The 22,831-nt window shown below is 37.4% G+C and overlaps 1 protein-coding gene across 8 annotated transcripts in view; it reads right to left on the bottom strand.

Annotated features, from left to right (window-relative positions):
• The window catches only part of MYO5A (myosin VA), a 199,843-nt gene that overhangs the window by 113,505 nt on the left and 63,507 nt on the right, over nt 1–22,831 (bottom strand). For all 8 annotated transcript variants that reach the window (XM_043918818.1, XM_043918823.1, XM_043918821.1 and 5 more), the window contains exons 2-4: nt 16,752–16,862; nt 13,351–13,522; nt 9,909–10,053 (exon numbers count right to left, since the gene is read on the bottom strand). In XM_043918818.1, the coding sequence (XP_043774753.1) occupies nt 9,909–10,053; nt 13,351–13,522; nt 16,752–16,862 (428 nt within the window). The remainder of the gene's footprint in view (nt 1–9,908; nt 10,054–13,350; nt 13,523–16,751; nt 16,863–22,831) is intronic.

A 22,831-nucleotide genomic window follows, 5' to 3' on the forward strand; every position in this document is an offset into this window, starting at 1 on the left:
TAAATATAATCTCTATTGTGCTCATGCTGAATAATATTCATATTTCCAAGACCATCATCTTGTTCTCTGCAAACTTAATGAGCATACCTTCCATTCATATCTAAGTCATTAATGAGGAAACTAAATAACGCCAGTCTGACTCACACAGAATACAATTTACTATATCCACTCACCTCAGTATTAACTCTCAGGTGTTGCCATGTACCTTGTTTAAGTACACAAGCACCTAGGTCTAATTTTTAGCTTATAAGTGAACATATTCTCATGAAACAAAATCTAGAGGTTTATTTTTTTACAGGCACTCAATCTAATTGCTTCTCCCTTATTCAATCCCTTGATAAAAAAAAAAAAGAAAAATATTAAGCTAGTGTAATAAAATCTTTCTTCCAAAGTTATGTATTTACTGTGATATGGCTTTTACTTGAGACTCTAGTCTCTGTTTCTCTTGTTAGAAGGTGCAAGGTTTTTCTACATTTTTATCATTGCCAAGCATTAAGATAGGCTCTGCTCTGTTTCTCCAAGATTTCTGCTTTTGATTAATCCCAAGAAGAAAAGATTTAAACTCTAAAACTTACTAGATAATAAGTAAATAAGACAATAAGTACTACTAGTTTTTAAGTAGAAATGTTTGCTCTAAGACTGTGCTGGTGCACTGACAAAAGCTGGGCTACAGAGGCAGAAAGATCACTCAGGAAATGGAAACAAGTGTCCCCTAGAGACACATCCAGTTCCTGCTGAGAAGTCTGTCATATGACTGTCAGTTCTCCTCTTGTCCATTTGACCTCCCTGTTTCATCAGTATGTTGTTACTGTGTAGTCATCAAGTCATGTCCAACTCTTTTGTGACCCTGTGGACTGTAGCCCTCCAGGCTCCTCTGTCCATGGAATTTCCCAGGCAAGAATACTGGAGTGTGTTGCCATTTCCTTTTCCAGGGGATCTTCCCAACCCAGGGACTGACTCATGTATCCTGCAGTGGCAGGCAAATTCTTTACCACTGAGCCACCAGGGAAACCTTTCATCAGTATAGAGCCTGTGAAATTAATGTAAAGATGCCATAAAAGAAATAGCCTGTTTTTTCCAGTAATGGATATATATAAATAGGGTCATGTAATTGGAAGTAAAATTAAACAAAAAAGAAGATAGGCTCTGGAGACTCAGAGCCAGATTCAAACCTCAGTTCCCAGATACTATTAACACAATGGTCTGAAAGTTACTTTCCTCAGTTTTCTCATTTATAAAGCAGGGGTGATGATGTTTGCTCCCAGGGGTATAATGAAATTAGAGGTAACATGCCTGACCCCATGCTTGGCACACAGTGTATTTCTAAACATGGTAGCTCCTAATTACTAATAGAAGTTAGTCCCTATATATATACGTGTGTGTGTGTATATATATATATATATATATATATAAATAATATATAAAATTCCTTATCACATAGCATGTGCTACTTCATATTTGCATAAGTAGAAATAATTGGTACCACATGGCTGATGAGTCACAGGCAGTAACAGCAGAGATTTTATGATCAATAACAGCCAGCATCCACTTGGCCAATGAAACTCAGAGTGAAGCTTCAGAGATTGCCTAAACAAATGCAAGAAGGGCCCACCCTAAGGAAAGGCCTAGCAATAGAGTCATGAGACTTCATGATAATGAAGACTGTGATGATAGTAACAGCTTAGATTTAAATAGTATTTTTCAAAGTGCTTTTTATGTTTATCATTTAAGGTAATTTTCATCTCTGATGTAAGCATGACAAATATTATCTTTTCTCAGTTGGGGGAAACAATAATGCAGAGAGGTCAGATGGCTTATCCAAGGTTAAAGCAGAGGTGAGTTGTTACATTCCACATCTCTTTGTTTCCAGATGAAAAGTCTATACTATGTTCCTTCTGCTTCTCTGCAAACTCCTCACCATGGTTTGCCCTCCACTGGAAAGAGTAAAAGACTTCTGCATTAGTGCCCATGAACCAAATGGAAACAAACACATACCAAAGAATGCCTTCAGTGTAAAGCTACATCATCTAGTGCAAGTGTTCTATTTCAGGTAATAAAGCTGAGGTCCAGGGAGACTGAAAAATTTAAGCTTAACTAGTATGGATATTGTTTCCCTTACACTAAGGTTATGCATGTAACTCTCAAATTTATTTTAAGAAAACCCATAAATGAAACAATCAATAAAACTTATTTGCTCTACCATTCACAGTAGGAAAAAAATACCAAATCAAGCAATCAATATTACTTGGTTTTAAAGAGAAAAAAGAGATTTTTTAAAAAGCTCTGATGTTTTAAGGAAAATAATACTGTGCTTTAATTATCAGAGAGCAATCAGCTTCAGGACGAGAAAAGACTGATAAGAATGTGAAACAAAAATATGAGAAGACAAACAGACATAGCAGCCCACTGAGTTCTTCTCTTCTGTAAGCTGACAGGACTGTTAAAATTAAGAGGCTAGGCTGTGAAAATATTCTGTGAGGACACTATTCTCTGTAAGCGTCATGCTGAGAAAGAAGTAATGAGCCAAGGATCCTAGCTATGCTGCTGTCACTGGACATGTATCTACGGGGCAAGAATCACTTGTGTCAACTGTGCTTTGAGGACAGATGTCAAAAATGCCATTTCGTCTTAAATATCTAAAATGGAACTCCACCCCCTTCTTCTTCCAATACTTCCACCCCTACATGCACAACCTGCTCTGCCTGAATTTCCTCCATCTCAGTAAACAGCAACTCCAACCTTTTAGGTGCTCAGACCAAATACTTTGCCACCATGCCTGACTTCTCTTTTTCTCTCATACCACATATAAGCAAGCCTTCTTATGTTCTACCTTAAAAACTTATTCAGAGCCCATCCACTTCTCACCATCTCTGATTGTATTCTCCCCTATTAGGTTATCATTAGCTCTTGCTTGGATCAATACAAAATCCTCCTAACTAGTTACCTGGAATTGACCCTTGTTGCATTACATTCAGTCCTTTTGTTTTGTTTGTTTCTTAACCTTTGAGATGATTTCAAACTTACAGAAAACGGCAAAAAGAGTAAACGGAATTCCTGTACATGCTTTACTCAGATTCACCAATTGTTTAGATTTTGCTCATTTGTTTCATAAATGTCTCTGTTTCTCTTATTGTGATATTTTCTGAAACATCTGCGAGTAGGTTATAGACACGATGACTCCTACATATTTTAGAGTATACTTCTTAAGAACAACGACATTGCTCTTACATATCTACTGTGATCAAAATCAGGAAATGTAAAGTTGATATAAAACTATTATTTAATCTAGTCTATATTTCTATTTTACAATCATCCAGTATTGCCCCTTACAAAGTCACCCTGCCTCCTTCATCACCAAGGATTCAATTCCAAATATTCACTGCATTTAACTGGCATGTTTCCACTCTCTCCTTTAATCAGGAACAGTTCCTCAGCCTTTCTCTGACTATCTTGATCTCGATAATTTTGAAGAGTATAAAGAGCTATTTTTCAGTATACACCTCATTTACAGTTTTTCTCATGATTAGATTCAGGATATACATTTTTGGTAAGAATCTATCATGAATTTTTAACACAGCTGCCAGATCATGTCATTCTCCTGCTCAAAACCCACACTCAGAGAAAAAGTCAAATATGCTACAAAAGTCCTCAAAGCTTTGTATGGTCATTGCAATTGCTAATCTCTCTGCTTGGAATATGCTTTCTCCAGATATCTGAATGGCTTGCTTCCTCCTTTCCTTCATGTTATTACTCAAAAGTTAGCTTTATTTTTTACGGAGTTGGGTAAGTTAATACCAAAATTTACACATAAAAACAAATGCTTAAGGATTACCAGGAAAATAATGAAAAAGACAGTGTGGTGGGGAGGGGTGGTTAATGGTATCAGACACACAAACATAAAACATACTACATACTATAAAATCACTATAATCAAAGTAGTGTGGTACTGGGACATGAATAAAGGAAGAAGAAAGAATATAGCCAAGAAATTAAACCAAGAACATAAGAAAATTGAGGGCATGATAAATTTTAGGTGGCATCTCAAATAACTGGGGCAAAGATGGGCTTCTTAATAAGTGACACTGAGATAACTGTGTAGCCATTTGGAAAAAAGACAAATTTAGGTCCATATCTCTCATCATACAAAAGTATAAACTCCAATGGGATCAGTGATCTAAAGGTAAGCTATAAAAACAATACAAACACTAGAAGAAAAGAGGATTAAATCTTTTTTGCTTTGGTGTAGAGAAAGGTTTTCTAACAGTGACTTAAAATCCAAAGAAATAAAAAAGATTAATAAATTTGCTAGGAAAAGGACATTACAAGCAAAACAAAATTGAGGGGAAGTATTTGCAATATAACACAGACAAAGGGCTAATATGTATATATTTAACTCTTAAAATTGAGGATCAAAAAAACCAAAAAACAACAGAAAATGGAAAAGTTGAATCAACAATTCAGACCATAAACAAAGTAACAAAAAATGAAACTGCTCTTAAACATATGAAAAGATATTCAAACTTACTCATATTTAAAGAAATGCAGATGAAAACAACATTAAGATACCATTAAACTGGCAAGAACATGACGCAGTGGTAAAGAATCCCCTGCCAATGCAGCAGACGCAAGAGATGCAGGTTTGATCTCTGGGTGGGGAAGATCCCCCGGAGTAGGAAATGGCAACCCACTCCAATATTCTTGCCTGGACAGTTCCAGGATAGAGGAACCTGGAGGGCTATGGTCCATGGGGGTCGCAAAGAGTCAGATGTGACTAAGCATACACACACACACACACACACACACAAAGATTACATATTTTGTTGATAAAGCTATGGGGAAATAGACACTCTTGAACAATTTTGGCAAAAATGCAAACTGGAACAACTCTTTTAGAGGGAATCTGGCAATATGTTTATACCTACCTTTTGACCTACCAATGACACTTTTATTTTTTTAATGACACTTTTAAAAATACAAAAATGTGCTCCACCTCTAACCTGTCTTAAAGGCTGGTCAAGGTTACTGCCTTAGCGCTGAACACTGTGTAACCCAATGCAAGCAATTAGGCTTTGGGGGTAAGACCGTGTACAATGTGAAGCCAAACCCCACTTCTGCTGTGTACTAGCTGATAGACCCTAAACCCAGCAATGCCTCCATCTGCTTACACAGCGATTTTGATTTTCAAACCATTGTGTCACAAGTCACCAAGGCCACGGTGTTCAGCTCAAACAGCACTGTGCTAGACACGGGAGCCATAGGTTCCAAGAGCAACTGGGTCCGGGCTTGGAGCAAAAGCACCAATGTTGGACATGAAGACACATTCAATCAGACCTTCTACCCCAGCTGAAGAATTCCTGTGATACCAAGTTGGTAGAGAAAAGCTCTGAAACAGGTATGAACCTAAACTACCAAAAGCCTGTCAGTGATTAGATCCTGTACCCTCCTCCCAAAAGCAGTTGGGTGGTTTAAGCTGCTCACGGCCCTGTGGCAGTTGTCCAGGTGAGGTAGCCGAGAATGTGAGAGCCCCTTGCTCTAGCTCTTTGCTCCCATCACCTCTCCTGTCCCTCTTCAAGCAGAGAGGTGCCCTCTCTGCCCCTTGTGGATTAGAAGTCTCCCTCCAGCTCTGGCCCCATTGGTAATAAATATCACCAACTGGATTGTTCCAAATATTTATGACAAGGTATTGAGAGCTGCCCAGTACCACTGCCCCACTGTCTTCTTTCAGTGCTGCTTGCTACTGCCTGGTGTTCCTGGCAGAGATGAGGATACTGCAGCCTCCTCCGGCTGTGGAAAAACTGCCTACCTCTCCTTCCATCCCTGAGATGCCTCTGAGGTCCTACCGATGATAGACTCCCAGTGGGTTCTCTTGGGCTCTAGCTCCTGGAGAATGTTGTACAGAGTTTACATTTTTTTAAAAAATAGTTTTCATAAAGACATATATATCACTCTTATCCCCAAGATGTGGGCAAAATTATCTCATTATCTAGGCCTTGCTCCATGGTGTATCTGAGTCAGACTGTATATTTTGTTCCCAAGACTTCATTAAAAGCAACTTGGAGGAAAAACAAATAAAGAAATACAAATATAAAAATGTATACAATAAATAATAAATATACAAATTTGTTTATTGTAGCACTGTTTGCAATTGCAAAATGTTGCAAACAATCTAAGTGATCATATATGGGAGAGTGGTTCAACAAATTAATAAAGTAAGTGGGGGAAAAATGAACCAACCTAGGTAACTTTGGAAATTGGTACTTTATATTATGTTAGACTAAAGACAAAATGACCTGGACACAAATATTGCACTTGAGTGGTAAATTTGTTTTTTACAGGGCTATGGGTTAGCATTTCTGAAACTAAGAATATTCTAGGATTGAGCAAACAAGTAAATATACTATGGATAAGGAGAGTCAGGTTTCTCAAGATCAAAGAAAGAAGTTAAAAGAAGAAAAAAGAAATCAAGAATAAAAACTGTGGTTTTGGGACTTCCCTGGTGGTCCAGCGGTTAAGAATCACCTGCCAATGCAGGTGCCACAAGTTCAATCCCTGATCCAGGAAGATTCCACATGCCACAGTGCACCACAACTAGAGCCCGCGAGCCTCAAGGACTGAAGCCTGTGTGCCTAGAGCCCGTGCTTCACAGTAAGAGAAGCCCACTCACTGCAACCAGACAAAGCCCGCACACAGCAACGAAGACTCAATTTAACCAAAAATAAACAAATAAATAAAATTAAAAAAAAAAAAACAAAAACAGAAGACCACCGTATGGTACCCCAACACTAGTCAAAGAATAAACATCAATAAAAATTTTAAAAATAAAGACAAAATATAAATTAAATAAAAACTGTGGTGTTGAACTGCAATTGGAGGAATCAGTATGATTTTAATGGTTTTATGGTTTTAAATATATATACATTATATAGATACAGATATGTGTTTGTGTGTGTGTGTGTAGAGATGTGCAAAGTCTGTGCTACTTAGAGAAAGGTAAATTAAAACAATGCTAGGTTACCATTCTCACCTGTCAGTTTGGTGGAAATTTTAAATTATGACAACACCTTCTGTTGGTGAAGGTGTGGGGGGGGGGGGCAACATATTTCTTAGCTGTGTGCACTGAGAAGGTTTATAGGCAAGGATACCCAAGTAGTGAATGCATCTAGCACCCAGATCTTAGTTTCTAAATACCATTTCTTCAGTACAAGGAACCAGGGGTCCTTGAAGAAATGGCTGAATTCATTGGGGCTTGGGGCAAGAAAATTAGAAAATGAGTCAGGCGGTGCTAGAAAGTAAGGAAATGCTCAAAAGATGATGGAGAATGTGCAAGGACACTGGAAGGAACTCTCAATGGCCAAATCTGAGACAGTTTGAACAAAATAAATAATGATAGTAATGTAGAATAGGTAAAGAATCCATCTGCAATGCAGGAGACCTGGGTTCGATCCCTGGGTTGGGCAGGAGGACATGGCAACCCACTCCAGTATTCTTGCCTGGAGAATCCCCATGGACAGAGGAGCCTGGTGGGCTACAGTCCATGGGGTTGCAAAGAGCTGGACAAGACTGAGCGACTAAGTACACACATGTGAATGCAGAATAATCCATAGTATGAAATACATGTCCATGAGTTCATCCTGATACAAATACAAAATAAATAATAAGTAAGTTGGGGGGGGGAAAGAAATAGCTTTTCCTTAGATTAGACTTCCTATTCATACCTGTAGAAGGAATGATGGAAATAGCAACCACCCACCTGGCAAACACCACAGTAATAACTGCTGCAGGTAAGAACCGCTGATGGATGTTAAAATTAGTGAGTGAAAGTATATTATGAGAAACAGGATATTTGCATAGTCTCAAAGTATTTTCCCACAAGGTACTTACTAATTTCAAAGTTTAAAATAATCACCTTAGGAACTTCCCTGGTGGTCCAGTGGTTAAGACTCCACGCTCCCAATGCATGGGCTTGTGGCACATTTTATGGGTGTAAATTAATTCATATAAGTGGCAAACATAATATCAGCATTGAATGATGCATATTTTAAAACTGTCTAAAAACGAAACTGAACAAAGGGAAAACAAACTTGCCATTAAGAAGTCATGCTGGAGTCACAGAGGAAATATTAAGGAGGTAATATTAAGAAACCAAAGCAAATCAAAGGGTAAAAAGCCAGAAATATTCATATAAACCTAAAACTGTGGATTACCAGTAACAAGGATGGTGAAAGCCAAGCTTTCATATTTAAAAATAGTATTTTCAAAAAAGTCATATAATTCTTTATGAACAGTAAAAAATTTTTCAGGGATTATTTTTAGGTAGGGAATACCATGTAATCCCCTCTCTGCCCAGTAGCTCTCAGGTTCAACTTCTAAGGTGCTAACATTGTTCTGCAGAGCTCAATACCAAACAAATAAAATACTGGCAGGCTTTTCTACTGGACTGGCCAAAAAGTTCATTCAAGTTTGTTTTTCCGTAAGATGTAGTGGAAAAACCCAAATGAACTCTGGCCAACCCAATATTTCAGAGGAAAAAAATTATATCAATAAATGGAATTTTCTCACTTTTAAACATAAAAGTAAACTTTTGGTTACTATTCTATAGCAGAATCTGAAATAATATGACATGTAGAACAAAATCATGTTTCGCCATTTTATATTTAATATGTCGATATTTCATAGTGTCAGACTAATTGATTTTGAAATCATTTTACCAATACATTTATTTTTTAATGTTCTTTTTCATTATGGTTTATCACAGAATACTGAATATAGTTTCTTATGCTATATGTAGGACCTTATTGTTTATTCATTCTGTATATAATAGTTTGCATCTGCTAATCCCAAACTCCCAGTCCATTCCTCTTCTACTCTGCCTCACCCCTAGAAACAAATCTGTTCTCTATGTTCATGACTCTGTTTCTGATTTGTAAAAGTTCATTTCTGTCATTAGCTTTCTCACCTATAAAATGACAATACCAACCTTAGATGAGTCCTATAAGGATAAAACTACTTAGTAAATGGAAGGCAATTAAACAGTGCCTTGCACAGAAAGAGTACTTAATAGCTGTTATCTGTCATTAGAAGTATCAATACTATTTTACTAACAAAAGGGTATAATGACTTCTATAGATTCTGTCATTGAAATAATTCTAAAATTCTGTCACACACTGGTCCAATTATGTACAAACATTCTCTCTTGTTGGAAAGGAGAAAATAAAAAACTCTGCAGTATTAGTTTTCTCTCCATAAACTGCTTGAGGGTTTCCAGTATCATATTTATAACATGCCACATCCTTACCTATAGACTAGAGAAATAGGTTAAAAATAGACTATTCTTCAATGCATGCATAATTTTGCATTAAATTATATTACCAAGAGCATAATCTAGTCTTGAAAGTAGATTTTTCTCATTCTCCACTCTAAAGATATTAGGGTTCCACAGTTATCATCAAAGACATTTTCCTGAAGCTGTTCAGGATCACCAATGCCCTAAAATTCGCTAACTTAAAACTCACAGTTTTCTGTTTTACTTACCCCAGATACAGACAGATTTCTATCAGCATTTAGGCCTTTTAGTTCTGGTCTGCCACTCACTAGCTGAATAACATTGGGCAAGTCACTTAATACTTCCAAACCGTGATCCATTCATCTATAAAACGTAGCATCTGTCCTTGAATAGTCACAGGATTATCGTGAGATACCAAAGGTAATTTTTAAAAACTATATGTCCTTTTACAAATGTTAGGTTATTTTGATAATAATTCAGGCCACCTGAAACAAATTAATCGAGGCTGTTTATTTAATAATTTACAAGTTGTTATTCACTGTATTTTAAAATATCTGTGACTCAGTAAAGAAGAAATGATCACATCCAACAAAAGTAATGAAATAGTAATAGAGCTTCCACCAACCTGGCCATTTGCTTGTAAGCTTCTTCAGCTACTGCAAAGATATGTGGATCCATATCACCCATGTTCTGACCACTATATGCATTAATAATATCTTCTCCATAAATAGGCAGCTGTTCATAAGGATTTATAGCTACTAGGACTATACCTGGGGAGAAAGGTAAAAAAACAAAAGAAGTCAGTAATATCCTAATGGGCATATCAAACTTGGTAAAGTGAGAATCACAGTTAAAATTCAATTAATATCAAACTAACAAATTGTTAAGAGTCAAAATATACCGTAGCATTTGCTGGTGAACCATTAAGTCCTAATTAAAACACCATTTACAAACAAGACTAGGTTATTTAAAGTAGTAAAAACTGGCAATATTGGAAGAACTTCAAATATTTTTATAACACAGATTCAGGTAAAGGGATTTTTTAAAAAATGAAGATGTTTATTATAAGGTTATTCATAACAGTGAAAAGTAGAAACAAACAAAATACATAACAGAGGGACAGTGGTTTATGTATAGCACAGGAAACTATATTCTATATCCTGTGATAAACCACAATGGAAAAGAACATGAAAAAGAATATACATATGTGTAACTGAGTCACGTTGCTATATAGCAGAAACTAAATATGACATTGTGAATCAATTATATTTCAATAAATTTTTTTAAAAAAGTGAGAGTGGTTTAGTATGTATTATTATATCCATGTGATCCAGATCATGTTTGTGACAAATATTAAGTGCCATAGAAAAACACAACACACAACTATATATAGACTGATTTCAATTTTATATTTATTTATACTCTTTTACATTTACACACAGGATATAAGACAACTTAATACTGGTTAATTTTCGGTGGTGAATTACATGTAATTATTTTTCCTTTTTTATACTTTTTTTCTTATTTCCTTAAATTTTATAGCAGACATATGTTAACTTTAGTCATTCATTCAACAAATATTTGACTACAATTAAGTTTTGAGTCTTTTCTAAGTGCTATATTTATAGCACTAAAAAAAAAAAAAAGACTACTCTAAATAGAGTATAACCTTTAAAAATTGTGTATCACTATACTGTACACCTGTAAGTTATATATTGTATATGTGTATATATATATATATTGTATAAATATATATATTGTAAAGTGAAAGTCAAAGTCGCTCAGTCATGTCCAACTCTGCAACCCCATGGACTGGGGCCCACCAGGCTCCTCTGTCCATGGAATTCTCCAGGCAAGAATACTGGAGTGTGTAGCCGTTCCCTTCTCCAGAGAATCTTCCCTACCCAGGGATCGAAGCCAGGTCTCCCGCATTGCAGGTGGATTCTTTACCGTCTGAGCCACCACATCAACTATATTTCAATAAAAAAAAATTTTAAAAAGGAAAAATCTTTGTCCTCCTGGACCTTGCAATTTAGAAGGAAATTCAGACAATAAATAAGAATATATATATATATATATATATATATATATATATATATATATATATATATATTACAGGATAGATAGTAAGGAAAAAGGGGGATTAAACAGAGAAGGAATATTGATGACTAGGAGAAGAAAATATAGGGTGGACAGGAAAGGCTTCACTGAGAAGGTAGCATATGTGCTAGAAAGATAAACTGAAGAAAAAATGAAAATTGAGCAAAAGACTTAATAGGTAGGAAAGAAAAAGAGCAAATATCAAGGGTATAAAAAATATAATTTTTTTTAAGAAGAAAAGATAGCTGTCTCTGCTCCAAACTGGAGCCCAATGAAGAAATGTTGAGCACTAAGTTGGGTACACGCAGCAGAGACTTAGAGGGAAATGGATGGAAATCCCAGACCTGAGACTCAGCAGATAATACTTAGTGAAAGAAGGATAAAAAGTCAGTAGAGAAAAAAGAGCTAGAGAAAATGAAGAATAAGAAGGAAACAGAGAAAGAAGAAAAAGAAGGAAAGGGGGAATATACACATGTGTATGCTTAATTGCTAGGAGAGGGGAAAAAATAATCCTGGGCTGGGTTACTGGCAGATAGTACTGGGATGAGCAGGGGCCCAGGCAAGCAAAACAAGCAAGAAGTGTTACTGCAACTCAAGTCAGTCCTGCAGTGCTAAGCAGTTGAGAAAAAGAGAAAACATCTTGAAGATAAGTCTTTGGATGTCTACTCTTCAAGTATTGGTTTTTGTAAGAGATGAAAATAACTCGCAAATCAGTATTGAATATGGCATACGACTTCTATGCAGAGAAAAAGCAAAAGATGGACACAGTTCTTTGTATTCTGAGTAATATTATGTAAGTTCATAAAAGAGTTTATTCAGCATAAAATGCAACTAGTTAATGAACACTGGTAAATCTTTTGAGAATCTGTATGCAGGTCAGGAAGCAACAGTTAGAACTAGACATGGAACAACAGACTGGTTCCAAATAGGAAAAGGAGTATGTCAAGGCTGTATATTGTCTCCCTGCTTATTTAACTTACATGCAGAGTACATCATGAGAAATGCTGGGCTGGATGAAGCACAGGCTGGAATCAAGATTGCCGGGAGAAATATCAATAACCTCAGATATGAAGATGACACCATCCTTATGGCAGAAAGTGAAGAAGAACTAAAGAGCCTCTTGATGAAAATGAAAGAGGAGAGTGAAAAAGTTGGCTTAAAGCACAACATACCGAAAACTAAGATCATGGCATCTGGTCCCATCACTTCATGGCAAATAGATGGGGAAACAGTGGAAACAGTGGCTGACTTTATTTTTCTGGGCTCCAAAATCACTGCAGATGGTGATTGCAGCCATGAAATTAAAAGACGCTTACTCCTTGGGAAGGAAAGTTATGACCAACCTAGACAGCATATTGAAAAGCAGAGACATTACTTCGCCAACAAAGGTCCATCTAGTCAAGGCTATGGTTTTTCCAATGGTCATGTATGGATGTGAGAGTTGGACTATAAAGAAAGCTGAGCACTGAAGAATTGATGCTTTTGAACTGTGGTGTTGAAGACTCTTGGGAGTCCCTTGGACTGCAAGGAGATCCAACCAGTCCATCCTAAAGGAGATCAGTCCTAGGTGTTCATTGGAAGGACTGATGTTGAAGCTGAAACTCCAATACTTTGGCCACCTGATGTGAAGAGCTGACTGATTTGAAAAGACCCTAATGCTGGGAAAGACTGAAGGCGGAAGGAGAAGGGGACGACAGAGGATGAGATGGTTGGATGGCATCACCGACTCAACGGACATGAGTTTGGGTAAACTCTGGGAGTTGGTGATGGACAGGGAGGCCTGGCGTGCAAAGAGTCAGACACAACTGAGCAGCTGAACTGAACTGAAATCTTTTGATAACACTGAAGTGAATACGTTTCTAAGAAAAGCTCCACCCACAGCCTTCTTTCTCATGCACATTATTTCCATGGTTATGTCCATTAACAAAAAGAATTCACATTTCACTCAGACAGCAATGCACACTCACCACAATATGTATAAATAAGTTTGGAATCAATAAACCGAACTCTGAGATTATGGAGTACAGCAGGCTCGTGAAGATAACTGAGGGCTGTGAGGTCATTTTCACCCACAAGTATGTCAGGGTTTCTTAGATGAGGCAGTTCCTTGGTCTTTGGATCAAGACGATATTCCAAATCCTGAAAATGCACAAGATACAGCATCTGGATACATCATGGCAAAAACCTGATACAGGCATGTATTAATAATTTTGATCATTTTCTATTCCTGATTTGTTTCTCAGTTATTAAATACATTTTTTCCTGGTACCTCCCAAAACCACAGAAATTGGTGGAAACAGCAAAAAATAAGGAGAGTATGTTTTCACTAGATGTATTAATTCATAGCAACATTTTTTGCTAATACAGTTTGAAAAGTCAAAGCCTAGAATTATTTTTTCTACCTAGTTACTAGGCCAGATCATTTTCTATGGGAAAATAATTCTTTTTTACGCTTTTCATCTGGTATAAGTGACAGACAGTATAAGAGTGGTAAGAGCTTGGCTCTAGAGCCAGATCGACACAGGTTCAAGTCCTGAAACTGTTATCTACTCCTTGCGTGGTCTTGTGTATGTTATTTAACCTTAATCTTTCATTTGTAAAAAGGGTATAATGTAAATAGCTCACAGGCGTGTGGTAAAAATTAAAGGAGACAATGTTTGGTATGTGGTAAGTACTTGGGAACTCCTGAACCCAGAGAGGCCCAAGAATCCCTTAAAATTAGATGTTAACACTTTGCATCTATGCATGTATGTTTAAGTACCTACACATATGTGTATTTCTTTAGAATATAGTCCATAGCTTTTATTAGACTTTTGATGAAGTGCTTGGCCCTCCAAATTAAGAAGTATTACTCATTTTAAGGAATATGGCTTTATGGCAAAGTCAAGCATGGAGACTGACAATCAATTATGTATTAAGGGGAAACCACACACAACACATGAAAAGGAAAAAAACAGCAATATAATTGCAGAGATAGACAAGTTAGTTTTGTAAAAAGACTTTTGCTAATACTTTTGTTAATACTAAAGAGATATATAGAGGTCAAATGTTCAAATCAGGTTGGAATGAATTCTGCAAATGGGGAGGAAATTTTTACAGTCTGACCCTCGACCTCTCTTTGTCTGTTTATTAGGGCCTAATGTCCTTTTGCAAAGCTGACCAGTCTTTGCATTGGCTCCTGCCATACAAAAAATGGCTGTGTGATCTCAGGCAGACTGCTTAATGTCTCTGAGTCTGGGCTTCTTTATCTGGAAAATAGTTACAATACCACGTGCGAACCCACAGATTTGCTGTGAGAATTATCGTAAGAAAATATAGTCTAAAGTACCTAACGTGCCTCACAGAGTGGATGATCAATGAATATTGAATAAGTTAATTCCTTATTTGGTAATCAAGGCCCTTCTAATCTGGTCTAATTCTTCCCTGCCTTCTTTCTGAATAATTGCCTTGCCTCTGTTTTGCTTTCCTGAAATTCACCCTCTACTCTACCACCAGTGAGTCCTTTCTAAAATAGAAAACCTGGCACTCTTCTGTTTAAAAACACTACAATCACTTCCCAGATATACCAGTTGAAGTTTAAGAGTTGCAGCATGAACACCAGGCTCTCTGTGATCTGGTTCCCACCCCCATATTCTTGTCAGTCCTCTCCCGTCAAATCCCAACAACATGAAACTTGTACAGTTCCCCAAATACACAATACTGTACATGCCTCCCTGCCCTTGCCGAGGCTCCTCCAGATCCCTGAAACACACTCCTCCTTGTCTATTCATTCTTTAGACGATGCCTCTCTGACTCTTAGCCTTCATCAGTTCCTATGACCAGTCTCTACTCTGTTCTATTTTTGTTTCTTATTTATATTTATTATATCACATGTCACACTATTCATAAGTATATGTACTTTCTTATTTGACATTAATGTCAGAGAGCATATTGTTTGCCTCTTCTTAACTTGATACATAGCAGGTACCTTAACACACTAGCCTTGAACTAGAACACACACCTTTCTAAATCTCTGTTAAGTCAACTTGTGACATTCACTATTTCCAAAATATATTCCAAGTCTCACAAAGTCTATCCCGTTTCTCTTTGTTAATCCAAATTCTGTCTAGTCAAAACTCTTCCTTCTCTTGGGAGTCTTCCCTGAAGCACCCCACAGTGATATTTCCCTCTCGTGGGAACCTAAAGTCCTCAGTGTCTTTACAGGACAGCACAGTGGTAATGAGCACAGACCATAAAGACAATCTACTGGCTTAAAGTCCCAACTTCATCCCTTAATGCCTGTATAACTCTGAGCAAGTCCCAAACTTTCTGAGTCTCAGGACTTCATCCATAAAGTGGTAATAATGACAGGCCCACCTCATAGGATTGCTGTGAAGATTAAGTGAGTTATAGGATATAAAGGACTTAGAACTACACCTGGTACATAGTAAGTGTTCAATACATATTAACTGTCAGGACAGTATGACTCACTTGGCAATTAATCATAAGCTTATCTTTTGACATTTTTAGTATTGCAGTATTGAACTACTTTTTATATCTTGCATTCTCCTGGCTAGATTATAAATTGTTTAGAGGAAATTAATGTCACACTAAAAGTGTGACATGCCCTGTCAAATGCAGTGGAGAGAATAAAAAGGGTGGAACTAAGAGTCTATTCTGCAGTGAATGCAGATTCGAAAGTATACAGACACAACTGGTTATAGGTTTTTCTGGTCACCAGCAAAGGGTTTTAGAGATAATAGCTTCTAAGTAAATATTTTTCAAATACCTAGTTCCAGCAAATATCATATCTCAAGCTGGCTCTTGAAATATTGTTTTCTTAGTTAATATGAATTAGTTAAGTGATATCCTAAACAAAATACAGGTAAACAGGAATACCTATAGGAGGATTAGATGTGAATCTAAATCAGGTCATAATAAATTCATATATATTATCATATGTGAAACAAATAGCCAGTCCAGGTTTGATGCATGATACAGGGTGCTCAGGGCTGGGATGACCCAGAGGGATGAGATGGGGAGGGAGGTGGGAGGGGGGGGTTCAGGATGGGGATCACATGTACACCCACGGCGGATTTATGTCAATGTGTTGAAAAACCAATACAATATTATAAAGTAATTAGCCTCCAATTAAAATAAATAAATTTTAAAAATTCATAAGCCAAAATAATGGATTTTTAAAAGTATCTGCTATTTTCACTAACCCTTTGGGACAGAAAAGTGTTTGCCATTTTTATCAGTTAAGTGGAAATATTAGATTAATTCAAAATTTAACTTCCAAGTGAAGTTAAGTATCCCACAGCAAATTTACCCTTTTGAATTTCCTTCACTTTATGCCAATAACAACATTTAAAAGCAGAATTCCTACCTTTCCATCCTCAAGGTGAAGCAGGAGAACTTTATCTCCTGGCTTATAATCTTTGAGCAGCTCTGCTGACTTCCAAACTTCCTCAGGATCAGGTATCCAAACCCTGGCAAACTAGAAGACAAGAAGAAAAAAAATTTTAAACCAGCAATTCAATTACTTTATAATGATATTAAAAAATCATGGAAGTATTTATAATTAAACAGTTTATGAACAAAATAAAACACAGCCAATATGAAATTTAGCTTTTAAATTAGCAGATGAAAAGTACTTTAGCCTCAGTAGTACCATCAAGCCCACATTATTGAAAGGCACACTCTGTATTATGGTAATAATTTCAAAATATATGCAATTCAAATCATTATGCCACACACCTTAAACTCATACAGTGCAGTATGTCAATTCTATTCAATAACACTATGGAAGTGGGGGGGAACTGTGCTCTAAAGAAAAAGGCTTGATTAAAATTTGACTTTGCCTTATATTAAGAATGCTACCCAAAAATTTAATTTTAGATTAAAATGTACGTATAAACCTATTTTTTCACTGAATGCAGACTTTCAGGGTTTAAGAACAAGATTTGGAAGCTGTGGTATGGCGGCTGTGCCAGTTTCAGCAGCACAGCTATTTTTTCAATCATAAGATTTAAAATTTGAATTTTTTATTGTAGTTTTCATCCTGTGTTCTGCAAACCCTTAGTGATTTCTCAGTATTCGTGGGGGATCATTATGGTGTGAGCAGAAGAGCCGCAGCTGTTTTACATACTGGACATTTGGAATTTGCCTTGAAGAAAACTCTGTTGCTAATTTTTAAAAACTGAGAAGGTACTGCTGTCTATATTTTGTCTTCATTATTTTACAAAGATGAGTGAAAATGGTAAAATGGAATATTCATCCTAGCCTCAATATCATGAAAGAGGTATCAACAGGAGTTTCTAAAACAGCAAATTTTTAGCCTCAACTACACCCTCTTGACTTAAGTCAGTTTTGAACTTCAGATCAATCTTGATTGGGTCCTCCAAATACCACAATGAGGAGGTATTTTATGACTGTCTGGATTCCTTAGAAAGGAATCTCCCTTTAAAACATATGTACACTAAACCTTGGTGCCCATTTTCAGTAATATATCACATATAAAAATATCACCAACACCAGCCTTTCTCTATTTTCTTCAGCGCTTTTATTACTGCCTGAATTTACTTATGTTATTTCTTGTTAATGTATTTACTATTTTTCTTACTTTGTTAGAATATAAGTTCCATATTTGTCTTGTTCAACACTGTATCAAGTGCTTGTGTATCTGCTACACAGCTGGGCCCTGAGTATTTGCTAAAAGAATGCCAATCCTTAAATTGAATAAAAGTGAGCATTAAAAAAAAAAACAGAACAAAACTTCACCCATTGCTTTACTTATCTCTTATTATCATAGATTCATGCAGATTTTTGGTCTGAACAGTTTGTAGAGAAAAGAGTACCAAGCCTGGTTATGGGTTCCAGTCCCAGGACTACCAGATTGGTCTTTTAGCTTTTATTTCAGGTATCTGCAAGATGAGGGATGACAGCAAGACTCATCTAGTTTATCTCCAAGGTTTATACACACAGAACTCTGTGAAAAGCATAAACAAATATATAAGTATGGGCTGAGATTGTTACTAAATGTTTTTTCCATAAGAAGTGATTATTAATGTTATATATCAAATATGTTACTACAACTTATTTCATAACTTTTCCCTCAGTTACACAGCACCTTAAACTGAATAATATCCATACACATTACTAAAATCTTACTCATTCAATAAAGATTTCTGAGAGGCTCAAGAGGGAGGTGGTACATGTATAATCACAGCTGATTTGCCATAACTGTTGTATGGCAGAAACCATCACAAAATTGTAAAGCATTTTTCCACCAATTAAAAAACAAATTAAAAAAATACACATTTCTGTTTACTAACTGCTTCCACTCTGAAGCATACTTCAGAAAGCCGGTATTTCTATAACTTTTTCTAAAAGAATTTACTATTTCCAAAAAAGATGTCTAAAACACGAGATTCAGAGTCATGAAATAACCTACTACCTTGACTGACGAAAACACAAAAAGCAAAATGGGTCCAAGTGAGTGTGTAGAATCATGGCTGACCTGCTCTAAACATGAGTTTACAACTAAATTTAGAAAGAAGTGCCTTTGTGTTTTGTCCATAGCAAGCTCTATCTCAGATTTCTACAAGTATTTTGGAAGCAGTAATGAGCTGGTACTTTGCCAAAGGTTTTATTTCCAAGAGCCAGATGTTAACAACACTTACAGATAGAAGACAGAGGCTAAGGTCCTTACACTCACCAGAGGCAAGATATTGAAATACCAACATCACTCTGACAACCAACTTCCCCTTTATCTTATCTCTATCTCTGGAGAAAGTATCCAAGGAGAAATAGATCAGAAGGCAGTCTATTATTACCACTGTCTCTTTATTATTCTCTTCCATCTTAATCAGTGAGGATCAGTGACTCTGCAGAAACAACTATAACAGAACTAGGTCAGTTGGGAAAATATATATACCTTAGATGCTGAAACAGAGAGGAATCTCAACCTTACAACGCCCCTTCCTATTGCCTCTATCACCTCCAACCCTACTTTCCACTGTCCCCTTAGGCCCCCAGAGAAAATACACATGGTAGCCCTGATGAAGAGGACTAAGCTTGTTCAGCTACATCCAGTGTGAAGATTGAAAAGGAAGACAAGAAGGCAAGGTCCCAAGATCATACGAGAACCTAAAAGAGAGATGTGTTAGCAACAGTCAGGGAGGAATCAGAAATAGGAGTGGATACACCTACCCACTAAGTCTGTCCAGGTACCTAGTGAAACCGAAGCAGTTAGCGAAAGATAATCCGAGCCAAAGTGAACCAGCCCCAACAGAGTTCCCAGCAAGACAAGACAAGGGAAGGTCCAATGTCTTGTAACAACTCTGTCACCAGCTGTCTCCATTAGCTAATAGAGGGTGAAGCTTTCCTGCAATGCTCCCCATTCCATTTTTAACGCACACTACTCTATCCCTCATTACCTTGTGAGTCCTTCAAATGCCTCACTTACAATACCTCAGACCTCCTACTAGACTGCATGCTCCTTAAGCCATCTTTGAACCCCATCTAGATTGGCTCACCTCCTTGACCACAGTTAGTGGGACATTTGTGTTGATCTATTTAAGGCAGAGGTAGGGCAAGGGGAGGGGAAAAAGTTAGGAGAATGGTTAAGAGAAGTAGCAAAGACAAACTTCGCAGCCCACCTCAGGACTTTTCCTGGAGCCACAAAGCACAGCTGAGGTGGGGTAGGAGTCAGAGAATCAGAGAAGAGACTCGTGGAGTAGCAGGCAAAGAAAGTGAACACTGACGCAGAAACTGTAGGAGAAGGGAAAACAAGGATTGGGGATAGGAGGCACTGCGACTAAAGCCACAAAAACTGTAGGACGTGAAGAAAAGAGAAAAAGGCTTAAAACAGAAAACACTGAAGTATAAGCACACATCAAAGATTAGAAGCTTGCAGGGAAAATAAAAACCATCTGTCGTACAACATAATTTATGACGAGGTAAAGCTGACTGAGTCTAACGGGAGAGCCCTGGAAAGGCGGGTTCAGGGGACATGCCTGCACTGGTCCCTGCAGAGAGGGGCACCAAGCAGCATGGCTTCTCAGGGGTTACACCCATCCCTGTGTGCTGAAGGAGGCAGCAGTCATTCTCATTGTATTCTACCACAATGACAACACTCAAGAGGGCCTTGATTAATGCAGGTGACTCACTGGAAGTTTTGCTAACTTGCATTTTGTCAGTCAAGGAACCCAGAAGTTTGAGCATTCAGAATAATAGTTTCTGAGGCCTCAGACACCTTGGGAATAAGACTGACCGTAAATGACCAGTCCCTAAATCCCAAAAATCTGATCCATGTGATTCTCTCCCTTCCCCAAACTCCCATGGACGTTATTTGCTTACAGACAGCACATATGCACATCTTTCATAGTTCCCCTATTAAGTCATAAGCAGTTTGGCAACATGGAATCTACTTGGTTCAATTTTAATACCCCATTGAAAACATTCACAAAAATGAATGCTTTATGTGACAATTCAAACAAGCCTATAATAAGAGAAATCCTGAATTATCAATACCCTTTCCTCTGATCCCTGACATTAACACTGATAGCCAAATGGTTACTAAGTAATTCATATAACCCTAAAGGCATGTTTTTCAGGTAGAAAATTTAGGAACTACTATGTTAAAGCACATAATGGACTTTCCAGAAACTACACACACACACACACACAGTATCTGTTGACATAATAAACTCCCATATACCCACCACTTAGGTTCAGGATTAGGACCTTACCCCTCAGTGGAATATATTCTTAAACATTTCATTCTCCCTCCATTTTCAATCATCACTGCCACTGTCTGGTCATGCCAAACTATGGGTTTGCTGTATCGTAAATAAGCCCTTGCTTTCAAACAGCAGACTCCTATTTATCCTTCACATCTGTGTTAAAGTACTGCCTTCTCTAAGAAGAGCTTCCTGACTTCCCACCATCATTTGGCACTCTACTCTCAATGTCCCCATTACTTCATGCAATTTTCATCCCACTAAACGATGGCTTTGCTTGCCTATCTCCCTCTACAGACTGTTGGATCCTTGAGAGGAAGAGTGCGTCTCACTCACCTTTGTCTCTTCAGCATTTAACACAGGGCCCGTCTAATAATTTCTTAATAAACCTTTATTACATGAATGTTCTGGCCTTAGACATTATACTCTAAGAGGGCAGCTTAAAAGAAGTATCAGAAAGAGGCTCCCAGAATCTTCTAAAGGGAGTAGAAGATTTCTAGAAGTAGAGAAACATGAAAGTGACTTTGGAGAGCTGAGTTATATAGGAAATTCTGGTTTGAAGGAAGGAAAAACAGCCAGATAGGAACAGAGCAGAGAAGTAATGAAACACCCTTTCCTCCCCCAAACAAACCTCCACCCCTTCATAATTTATGTAGAGTGGAAGCTACACCTCACTTTCAGAACAGAGAGCTCCACTCCCAATCCAACCACTTAGAAGGCAAAGAGGTGATGTGACCACCATTTCCACCAACCATCTCCTACAGCAGCAAAGTGGGGAACGGATGGAAAGAAAGGTAAGCCAAGGGGTTGGAGCAGGGAAAGAGGGTCACACCAAAATGGGGGAAAGAGAAGAGAACGGCTGCGGGTGAAGAAAAGGGGCATTCTGGGTGGGGCTGGAAGTGAAGAGTAGAAGTGTCCTGTGCCCCTCTGAGGCTTTTTAACAGATACAAGCATACCTCACTTTACTGCACTCCACTCTGCTTTACTGTACTTTGCAGATGTGACCTTTTTTACAAATTGAGGGTCTGTGGCAACCCTGTGTCAGGCAAGTCTACCGGCACCATTTTTCCAAGATTTGCTCACTTCATCTCTGTGTCACATTTTGATAATTCTCACAAAATTTAAAACTTTTTCATTCCTGTTATATTTGTTATGGTGATCTGTGACCTTTGATAACACTATTGTAATTGTTTTGTGGTGCAGTGAACCACACCCACATAAGATGGTGAACTTAATTGATAACGCTGTGTGTGTTCTGACTGCTCCAACTAACTGATTATTTCCCTGGCTCTTCCTCTCCTTGGGCCTTCCTATTCTTCAGGACACAACAATTGCCTAATTGATATTAGGCAAATTAATAACCATATAATGGCCTCTAAGTCTTCATGTGAAAGGAAGAGTTGCAGGTCTCTCACTTTAAGTCAAAAGCTAGAAATGATTAAGCTTAGTGAGGACAGTGCATTGAAGGTTGAGCTAGACCAAAAACACTTACCAAATAGTCAAGTTGTGAACCCAAAGAAAAAGTTCTTAAAGGAAATTAAAAGTGCTACTCCAAAGAACACACAAATCATTGATATGGAAAAAGTTGGAGTGGTCTGGAAGGAAGATCAAACCAGCCACAACATTCCCTTACCAAAGCCAAATCTACAGCAAGGCTCTAACTCTCTTCAATTACATAAAGGCTAAGAGGTAAAGAAGCTGCAGAAGAAGAATGTGAAGGTTG

This window comes from Cervus elaphus, chromosome 12 (genome assembly GCF_910594005.1).
Source record: "Cervus elaphus chromosome 12, mCerEla1.1, whole genome shotgun sequence".
In the NCBI taxonomy this organism is placed as follows: Eukaryota; Metazoa; Chordata; class Mammalia; order Artiodactyla; family Cervidae; genus Cervus; species Cervus elaphus.